At 28.9% G+C, this 11,213-nt stretch overlaps 1 protein-coding gene across 1 annotated transcript; it reads left to right on the top strand.

Annotated features, from left to right (window-relative positions):
• The first annotated feature begins 363 nt into the window (after positions 1 to 363).
• LOC127286107 (odorant receptor 49b-like) lies at positions 364 to 9,678 on the top strand. Its single transcript, XM_051312412.1, has 9 exons — positions 364 to 510; positions 1,303 to 1,422; positions 2,981 to 3,098; positions 3,227 to 3,491; positions 4,754 to 4,846; positions 7,148 to 7,238; positions 7,364 to 7,500; positions 8,197 to 8,329; positions 9,528 to 9,678. Exons 1-9 carry the CDS (start codon positions 364 to 366, stop codon positions 9,579 to 9,581), a joined length of 1,158 nt encoding a protein of 385 aa, XP_051168369.1. The 3' UTR covers positions 9,582 to 9,678.
• The last annotated feature ends 1,535 nt before the right edge of the window (positions 9,679 to 11,213 follow it).

The raw sequence follows: 11,213 nt of genomic DNA, 5'->3' as shown, positions 1-11,213 counted from the left end.
ATAGGAGTAATAGTTCTTCTCTGTTCCGAGATTGAGAAACTATATACTAAAAAACAATTCTATCATTGAAGCTATAGCCGCGGCAGAATCTATAGAGGCGCAAATTTTTTAATAAGAAATATTTATGAAGCCACGATGATGGGAAACAGTAATGTTTCTTGGGAACAATTTATGTATAGACAATTTCAGCGAACCTCTATTCCAATGAATATTCATTGAAAATTTATAATTCTCTGCAGAAAATTCGAATAGAACTTCGTAATCACTTCTTCAAGGATTGATATGAATAAAATAATTGTAAATATTGACTTTGTCAAACGTAAAAAATTTCAATTTTACTCATTCTTCTTATATAAGAAAAGAATGAAAGACATCTTTGACAATCGTTACTTTTATATCAATAAATTTCTTATGTGTTGTATCGGCCAATGGCCATTTTACAGTGCAATACGTAATCTTTTCATTCAATGTTTCATATTTTTAAATCTTATAATATTTTTCATTATTACCGTAATTTCTTTTACATATTTGCCTAAATTAAATTTTTTTTTAAATAACAACATAGCTTCACAAAAGAAAATAAAGTATTGCGAAATCCTTTCTGACTTATTTTGAAGCACTGAACACGAATCCGAATTTAATTATTTTTAAATATGAATAGATTTGATTCCTGACCGATTTTTATAATTTTAAAATTTCCTAAAATAATTTTTCTAAGAGATAATACCTATATAATACTTAATTAAAACTTAATTCCCTACACATAGTTCCACATCAGCTTGCTTTGATTGGAAATTTGTGAGTAGTACTTATATTAAAATAAGTTCCTAAATACCAAGTTTTATGTAAATCCATCAATCATTAAGAAATTTTTGTTTTTTTTTGAGGTTAGGAAAAATCAACTTTTGATAAAGCAAAACTCATTTTTGATTCGTATTCAGTGCCTCGAAATATGTGGAGGGATGGATACTGTAGTCTGAAGGACAAGTAACTTTTTTTTAGGGGAATGTGTAATGATAACAATAGTAATTTATTGTAAATATTTATTTATTATTATTATTATTGATAATATTTTTTATGATAAAAATTTATCATTCTTAATTCAATTCATTTGTGTAATTAAACATATATGTGACGCGCTCCGAAGAAATGTATCTAAAAAGCAACAAATTTTAAGTTATATTTTGAAATTTTTAAGTAAAAATAAAAAAGGGGATCAACTCTCAATAGAAATTATTAATATAAGTCTTTGTAGCGCGCCATATACACACATTTTTATATATAAATATATTTTATCCTTAGATAGGTGGTGCTATTAAAGAACATGACTCTACCGAAAAAGTGATGGAGGGCCTTCCAATAATTTTTACAGGATTTAATTCATTAGTTTATTTTATTGTTTGTTCATTTAAACGAAATATGGTTCGTCTCTAGTACTATTAATTGGTCACACCCCGCATTCTCCTCTACATATTCAATAATTTTTAAAAAATCTTCAATCAACTTTTTTATTTTGTTTTTATTATTTTTCTTATTATATATGTGATTTTCTTTATCTCCTATAAGTCTTAAAAATTATTAAGGATATATGGGAACCTCCCACGTGATCTAGTATGAAAAAATGTGTTTTGATAGTATACATCTTACTCTAAAATGAGAAAAGATTTTTGTCTAAAATATTGAGGGATAATAGATTTAGGTTTAAGAAATCTCGCTGTTCTAAACACAGTGAAACTGTATACGTTTAATTGTACGCAGTTCAACTCTACGCAGGTAAATTAAAAAGTTTTTAACTTTTTATTCGATACAGCTTAATTCTATACTGTTAAATTGTATGCACTTCGATTCTGCACAAAGCAAGTTTCGAAGTTAATAATAACGTTTAACTCTATACGGTTAAGCTGTACACACACAAGGAGCCTCGGCAAAAAGTGCCCCTTTTTCGTACCTCGAATTTTGAAACTTTTTTTATGCCAAATGGTTACATATGATGACCCAATAATCCCTGCAAAATTTCAAGATGAGCATGTGCCCCCTTTCCGAAATACAGGGGGTCAAAGGGGGCCATGTCCAAAATTAGAATATGCAATATAATCGAATAATAATGTTAAAAAAAATCAGACCAAATGGTTCCCTTAAGATTTTCGTCTGCTGATTACGAATCTAAAGTTCGTTTTTAAAAATTCAAAATGTCGGATCCAATATGGCGGACGACATTTTTAAAAATCGATCCAATTGACGTGAAAATCGTTACTCGGGGGTTTTTGGGGTCTCTGATTACGAATGTGATGTCCGTTTTTAAAAATTCAAAATGGCGGATCCAATATGGCGGACGATAAGCCCATTTAAAAAGTAAATGAAACTTTTAATGCGCGTATCGAAATAGTATGTATGCAGTTAAACAAATCTAATAAACTTTAATATTTCAAATTTGTTTGTGTACAGTTTAACCGTATAGAGTTAAACATTATTAATTTTGAAATTTATTTGTGCAGAGTCGAACTGTATACAATTTAACTGTACCTAATTAAACTGTGTCGAATTAAAAGTTTTATTTACTTTTTAAATGCATGTATTGAAATAATCTGTATGCAATTAAACAAACCTGAAAAGTTTTAAGATGACAAATTTGTGTGTGTACAGCTTAGCCGTATAGAGTTAAACGTTATTATTAACTTCGAAACTTGCTTTGTGCAGAATCGAAGTGCATACAATTTAACAGTATAGAATTAAGCTGTATCGAATAAAAAGTTAAAAACTTTTTAATGTAGCTGCATAGAGTTGAACTGTGTACAATTAAACGTATACAGTTTCATTGTGTTTAGCTAGATTGTATACAGTCGATACCCCCCCAAAAAAAACATCCTTTGTTCACATACCCTTAAAAATAAATAATTAAAATGAAAACTACACATATATATTTATTATTTATATATATTTTTTTAAATAAAAATTATTAAACATTTTTTTTTATTTACAGTTGAGTCGACTTTTTAATGATTTCAAATATAATGTGGAATTTTGGTCGTCTAAAGAGGAACAATTAATTATTTTTAATCACGCCAATAATGGAAGGATATTAACTATTTGTTTAATTGGTTGCCAAAATTTATTTGTTATAAATCATTATGATTATTATATATAATATAATAATAATATAATATAATAATATTGTATATAATTATTATATATATATATATATTTTTTTTTTTTTTAATTTTTTTAGGAAGCTTATTTGTGACAGGAATTTTGTTTTTTGGCACGTCATTAACTTCACAAATACTCGATATTATTTTACCGCTTAATGAATCAAGACCAAAAAAATTTCCGTTTCAAGTATATTATTACGTTGATTGTCCCGAGGATTATTTTTATTTTATTGTAATTCATTTTTCATTTCTCGGACTTATCGTAGTATTTATTGTCCTGAGCGCTGAAACAGTTTTCGCTGTTTTCACTGAGCACGCATGCTCTTTATTTAAAATTGTCAGGTAATTTTTTTCAACAATTTTAAATAATTTATTAAATTCTTATTGTACAATAATGGAAAGTTTTTTATTGAATAAATATAAAATTTTTAAATTTCATTTATTAACATATAGAAAATTTTTTTTTTTTTTGCCCTACCCACATGGAAAGTATGCCATTTCAGGCATTTAATGTATAGGCGCAAAGTATACTTTTCCATCCGCTTGTTGTGATATAAGCGGGCGCAAAATAGCTGAAAGTACGCAACGTTTATGATAAACGATTTTTAAAGAAATAATTTTTTAAAATGAAAAATTCTATAATTTTTTGCCTAAAAAATATTTTTTTATAATTTGTTGATTAATGAAAACTACAAGAAATATTTTTTAAGCAAAAAATTATAGAAATTTTTCATTTTAAAAATTTATTTCTTTAAAAATCGTTTATCATAAACGTTGCGTACTTCAGATTCGTCAAAATACCTTGCTTACAGCTTGCAAAAAAATTGTAAGAATGCATTCTAATTTTATATAAAGATCAGTGTTTTATTTATTATAGAGAATTTGAGGCTTGTGCACTTAATGGCACAATTTCCATGCAGGTAGGACGATTATACGAAAATATGGACTCAAGAATATTCTCCACATTAGACTTGTCGATATTTTTGTAGTGTCGAATTGAAAATTATCCAATTTTTATTTAACAGAATTTTATAAAGTAGATTTTATAATGACCCTACTTTTCACATCGAAGAATTTCTAGTTAATTGAACTTCTTTATAGCAGATATTCTAATATTTTTCTCTTCTACCAAAATCGGGCACAAATTAAATTCTTTTAAAAAATATTCTTCACTGTGAAGAAAATCCACAAAAAAATTTTAAGTAAAAAAAAATGGGGTTAATTTAAATTTTTATTATTAAAATAGCCGTCATTTTGTTATTTTTGATCATTTTTTAATTTTTCCAACGGATTTTGAAAGAAAAATGAAAGTTTTTTCAAATTCAAAAAAAAGAAATGAGACATCTAAATTACTTTAAATGTTATAACACTTTAAATTTTTTTTCCTTAAATTTTAGATAAATGATATTTCAGCTTTCCTGATTTGAAATGAATTTGATTTTCATAAAAATTTTGTATTATTGAAAAATTCGATGTATTAAAATACCTCCTATACAAAAGTTCAATTTAATAGAAATTCTGTTAAATCTGAATTTGGTTAAATAGATATTTAACATTTAATTTAACTCATTAATATACCGAAAATAACTATTTTTTTCTTTTAGCTTACAGTTAAAGAAAATTAATAGCGTTAACAGTGAAATTGAGAATATGAAAGCATTGATTTTTTGTATAGAACATCATAATCGAGCATTTGAGTTTGTATACCTATTGAAAATGGTTAATTAAAAAAATGATTGTACCTAATAAAAAAATTAAATTTTTATATACATATATTTTTTGGTTTAATATTTAAAAAAAAATGAAAAGTTATATGTGCCGCATCGCGAAGAAAGGGACCTTGAAGCAAAAAATTGTATGTTCTATTTTGAAATTTAATCAAAAGGTAAAACTAACGTAAACATAACCTATGATTCATTTGCATCTAAGGTACCTTTCTTCACGACGCGTTACATATAATGGGGTCTTGAACATAGTACGTCACGCAATTTTTAAACAATTTAAACCCCCCCTCCCCATATGTCACACTTCGTCACAAAACTTGAACACCCCCTTTCCCCTATTGTCCTCACCCATCATTTGTCATAATTCTTGTCAACTACCGCACTCGAGTTCTAACTTGGCAGCGGTAGTGACCGGACGGAATATGTTCCGGCACTCCATGCATTTACCATTGATTGTGTTCTACCTTTGATTTGTTCAAACAAGTTTTAGTTCATTTTTAGCCAAGTTCTGTGTTTTGAATACATATGATTTGTTCTGCTTTTGAAAGCAACTATATATAACCTTTTTTATTAAACCGTTCGTTCTACCACGTGCTCTCTGAAGTATTCCTCGAAGTTTGTTCTAATCGTGATCCGTTTTGAGTTTTGTTCTATAAGCGAGTGTGACTTCTACCCTCGCTCATCGTAACCTTTTTGTGAAATATCCAAATTTTTTGTGTCACCCTGAGAATCCATTTTATTATTTTATTCTGTTCCGTGTAATTTTCAAAAATTTTACTGGTTTTATCTGAGTTTGAGGTGACTCACTGTTATCGTGCTGTGACCTTTGCTGTTTATAATGCTTTGTGGAACTATGTAAACATCTTTCGTATATCTGCGGTGTCACCTTGCAGTGTTGTGGTCTTCGACAGTTTAATATCTTAACTGTATACCCTTGTTCAAGGTTTAAGTATATTTAAAGTGTTTGAAATCCGGTGTTGACATTTTCCCGCGTTACAAGTACAATTGATGTTTCTCACTCAATTTGAGTTTGTTTCTCATTGTTTTGCCCAGAGGGAGCTTGACTACAGTAGTCTTACTTTAACCTTCCATTGTGTTATTTTTCTGATTGAAAGTTAGAAATTGTTATTGAGATCAATTATATATATATCAATGTATGGCCTATACGCTTTGAATTCAATTCTCACATGTATTCTTCTCATGGGAGTTTATTATGATTCATGAATAGATTCAACGTATAGCAAAGTCATTTTCCTTGTACTCGACTTGTCCGTTTCCAAGCGAACAATATATTTGATTCAATCTCAAATTTCCTATAAGCTGGATTTACTTTGCTGTTGTCTAACCTGTATTACCAACAGTGTAGCATATAGTGTATTCTAGAACTTTTTCGTCTTCTAAGTTTATTGTTTTGACAGTTGGCTAAGCCTCAAGTCATTTAAGAAGAAGAAGAAGAAGAACTACCGCACTCTGTTCTAGTAAAAATTTAGTGACTTTATAGTAATATAACAGCCCTACAAAAAAATTACGGATTCGTTTACCAGCTATGGAGCTCATACACGGAAAGAAAAAAAGCTACGATAACCGGAGACCTAAGTAGTAACTGTCTGATTGTGAGTGATTCTATAGTAGTAGCATTAAAGTTAACACAAGTTGGGTCACAAGTAGTTTTTTTTTTGCATAAAAAATATTTTTTTATAATTTGTTGATTAATGAAAACTACAAGAAATATTTTTTAGGCAAAAAATTATAGAATTTTTCATTTTAAAAAATTATTTCTTTAAAAATCGTTTATCATAAACGTTGCGTACTTCAGTTTCGTGTTAAAACTCCCTACTTTAACAAGTAAGTTTTAACAAAGCTTTTAATACATTTTGTGTTTGTTAGGCAAAAACTACTTGGGACCCACTCTCTAAATCTGAATTAGCGACTATTCGCTTTGAATTAGTGACTATTCGCTTATTCCTAGCGCAGAGTATGCAGCTGGGAATAAGTGAATAATCACTCATTGAAAATTCGCTTACTACTAGCGAATAGTCACTATTTTAATCAGCCCAGAGTATGCAGCTACGAATAAGCGAATAGTCGCTAATTCAAATTTAGAGAGCAAGTTGTGTTGATTTTAATGCTACGCTGATTGGTACCAGTGGTATAGTTATCGCTAATTCAAATTTAGAGAATAATGATCGAGCTCTTCCTCCCAGCTAGCTGCGTGGCGTATTATGTATAAAATAAATAAATAGAAAGAATTTAAGAAAAATGATTTTTATTTAGATTTTGCAGATCCATTGAATCCCTTTACAGTCCCTATTTTTTGTTCATGCTAGTAGCATATTCTGCATTTATCTCTGTTTCTTTAATTGAGGTGAGAATTTCTTTGTTTCTAAAATTGATAATATATATATATATATATATATATATATATATATATATATAAGAATTGTTTATGATATTTTTAAATATAATTACAATTAAATTTATTTATTACAGGTTGTTCTAAATTTTAATAGTTTTGAAATTGCTTTGAGATGTGGGGCAAATCTTATAGTAGGACTATTTTTTATATTTTTAAAAAGTTTTTTGGTGCAAAGATTTATGGATTACGGAACTGGTCTCGCAGATACTATGTATGCATAAAAAAAGTATAATTCACTCTCAATACTTCAAAGTACGATAGTTTAAAACAGGGACCTTCACAGAATCAAAATAAAATTCAAAAACACTTTTGTTTTTATTCTGATCAGAATATCGGAATCAGAAATCAAGTTTGTTCAGTTTTAATTACGAAATCAGAATCAAGAGCCAACTCTATTTAGTTTTAATTCCAAAATCAGAATCAAAAGTCAGCTATATTCAGTTTTGATTCTGGTACCTGAATATAAAGTCTAGTTCATTTAAGTTTTGATTTCGAAATCAGAATCAAAAGTTAACTTAGTTTCGATTCGGTTTAGTGAACGAAACGTATGTAGAATGTACATCTGATTTCGTTTTTAAACGAAACGAAAGTTTGTCGGATTACTTCCGGTTCTCTAACTGAATTAAGTCATATGTCATAAATTATTACGTCGAGTCTTACGCGTTTTAAGTCTCAAGTTTAGAGTCACATAGCGACGGATACTATCAGAATCAAAAACTATCATTATACTTTCGTTTTGATTTCTTTATCAAACCGAAATAAAAGTACATTCTACTTTCGTTTCGTTACAAATATCGAAACGAAATCAAAGTTCGTTTGAAATTAAATTAATTACCTAATAAAATTTATTTTAAATAATGAAACTATAAATTGAATTAATAATTATTCTGATCCCTTAATTTATTAGATACGAGAGTGATTGGTATGAAATGTCAGTGAAAATGAGGAAAATTTTATTATTTATTATGATAAGGAGCAGAACCCCCTGTAAAGTAACTGCTGGCAAACTGAAAGATTTATCTTTGACTAATGTTTGTTCGGTAAGAAGTGTAAAGAAAAGAAATAAATTTCATGCCTTTAAGGCCATGTGGGAAATTCACACGTGATCTAGTATGGGAAAATGTGTTTTGAGAAAACCAAACTTTGTTTAACCTCAAATCTTTTCCATTTTAGAAAAAGTTTGAAAGTTCTAAAAAATGTTTCTTTCCAACATGGCCTTAATATTAATTTTCATAAAGTTTTAAAAAATTACTAATATACTAAAGCCCAAGCAAAAATTTACAACCGGCACAGTGTTGCGCCAGTACTGGCAATTATTGGTAAAGTACTGACCGCCAATATTGAACCAATACTGGCATATGTTTGGGATGATAACATTTATTAGTACTGGTCATTAGTAAAGGCTTAGTACTGGCGTTCAGTACTGATTTAATACTGGAATTTAGCAGTAATTCTGTATTTTGCCAGTACGGGCAAAATTATAGTAACCAGTAATAAGCCAGCATTGGTAGATATTTAAAATTCAGGGTTCTTTTTGCTTTTTACATTACTTGAGCAGCTGGATCGAAAAACCAACTCTTCGCTCGAACCGCACTCGCTCATAGCATTAACTATTAATAATAATAAATTATTATAATAACTATTTTAAATTGTTATTTTTTTATATTAACATTTTACACATTTATCACGTCTATGAAGTTGGCGTCGACGCTCAACGTCGAAAATTATTTTTCACGGGATCAAAAATAACAAATCATTTTTAAAAAAGTTTTTGGCTTCACATAATACCATAAAAAGTATTTCATTTTTGGTCCTGTGAAAAATAATTTTCGGCGCTGAGCGTCAACGCCAACTTCATGGAGGTCAATTTTCATAATTTTTCCGAATACTGGCATTCAGTATTGAATTAATACTGACCAGGTACTGGTTTACCATTAGTGTCTCAATAATACTGGCACAGTATTGGAAAATACTGGCATGCCGGTATTGGCTTGTAGTATTGGCACAGTACAGAATTTAATCCATATCAGTACTGAACCAATATTGGTAAGCCAACTGTCGGCCAGCCAGTATTGGTGCATGATTGAGCCTGTTGTCAATATCGGCGTTTGAAAAAAATTTTTACTTGGGAGTAATTAATTTTTTTCTGTGCATGTAGTGAATAGTAATAGATATTGTTTTAAAAAAATTGTTTTACTGTACGTATAAGAATTTAACTAATTTTTATTTTGTTTCAAGTTACTTCAGGCCTCTTTTTCGTCATTTACTCTGCTAATGTCAGTGGCAACTTGAAAAATATGATTATGCAATTATTTTTTCAAAAAAATGAAGGTTTTATTTCTGCTTATTTTTTAAAAATAATAATTAATTATTAATAAAAAAATTTATTTTAATTATTTATGCCTGTTTATAATATTAAATAAGTAAATAAAATTTTGTGAAACTTTTAAAAAGTCCATACTGTATGGTGAAATAAATCAAAATTTATATATTATTGTGTATATTATAAAAGACATATAAATTAATAAAAAAAATTATAAAATCAAAAAATTTGTTCAAATAATTTATTTTTTCTGATTTTTGATATTATTATTTGAGATTAATAACGTTTTCGATTAAAATTTATCTTTTTTTAAATTTGTTTAAGAAAATTTTTAACGAATCTGAATCAATCTGTTTCCAAGCCAATTATGGGATTGATTCGGAATAAAATTTCAGGATTCAATAGAATTCAAATTTAGTTTAAGAATGAAATGAATTGATTCGAAATGGAAAAACAGAATTAAAAAGAATAAGATTTCAGGTTCAAAATGAAACGGATTGATTTGAAATATAGAATCGAATATATATTCGGATTGATAGAATATTTTATTAAGTGTCACGTCACCATAACTTTAATATTCATATCATAAGAATTCTTTTTTTTAATCAATACCGAGTTGCGATTTCCTGCGACAAACACTCGTACTTTTGTTACGCATCTAAATACTTTTCTCTTAAATGTAAAACTTCCGCCCTTTTGGCGCACAACTGAACATCTTTTCTTTTACATATAAAAGACCAATGAGTATGGTATCCTCCTACGTTCGTATACTGTATTTCTAAAAATATACAAATAGAAGCGAGAAACCTTTTATTACATTAAAAGAGCATAAATGCTACGATTACGAAACAAAAATGCTCTCTTTCTAATTTTCCCTATGTGCTCAAATCAGACGAACCCCTGTAGTGTCTCTCTTCTACAGCTGCGATTGGGATATAGAAATGCTCTTTTTCTAATTCTCCTTATAATATTCAAGTACTAAAATCATATTCATACTCTGTCTATTCTGTATTAAAACGGTACAAACCCCTCTTTTAACGTTCAACTGAGAGAGAAGGTCTCAACTTTTGGCTTCTAATATTAGGGTGGAAATAGCAACACAAGACAATAAAATTTTATTTATTCTCTTACGAAAATTTAGTATAAAAGGGCTACATTTTTACGGAGAGACCAGTTCAGAAATTGCCACCGTACCTGCTAGTTCAGTTCAGAAATTGCCACCGAACCTGTTAGTTCAGTTCAGAAATTGTCTCGAAATCCGTAACATCAGTACAAAATCTTGCAGAATTAATCTGCCCAATTTTATACTCAAGTTGAACTTAGTAGAATCTCTGTGTCAAGTATTAAAAGTTTCTACGTCAAGAAGAACTCATCCAAGTTTTCAAGGCTTTGACTTTCGCATAATATTTGGAAATCATGTATTCTCCCTTTTCTGAAAGAATTTAATTATTTGGGTTTTCATCGCGGTCAACTGAACTCCGGACCTGTGGTCATTACCAAGGCCCGTCAACCTTCATGTGAGTTCTTAAACGATATCTGCTACCAGCCGTTCCTGCTTATATTTAAAGACATAGCAGTAGTCCTTTTCATACAACTTACAT

This window comes from Leptopilina boulardi, unplaced genomic scaffold (genome assembly GCF_019393585.1).
Source record: "Leptopilina boulardi isolate dan_hultmark-lab unplaced genomic scaffold, ZJU_Lbou_2.1 LbouV2_348, whole genome shotgun sequence".
NCBI lineage: Eukaryota > Metazoa > Arthropoda > Insecta > Hymenoptera > Figitidae > Leptopilina > Leptopilina boulardi.
Note: the sequence above shows the minus strand (reverse complement) of the source record. Positions and strands in the feature narration are given on the sequence as shown.

Bases quoted from the DNA above. Each gene is read 5' to 3' on its own strand.
- LOC127286107 (XM_051312412.1), top strand. From the start codon at position 364: ATGAAAGACATCTTTGACAATCGTTACTTTTATATCAATAAATTTCTT. The intron at 511-1,302 runs GTAATTTCTTTT...TTTTATCCTTAG, and splicing joins TAATATTTTTCATTATTACC to ATAGGTGGTGCTATTAAAGA. The intron at 4,847-7,147 runs GTTTGTATACCT...ATTTTTATTTAG, and splicing joins CATCATAATCGAGCATTTGA to ATTTTGCAGATCCATTGAAT.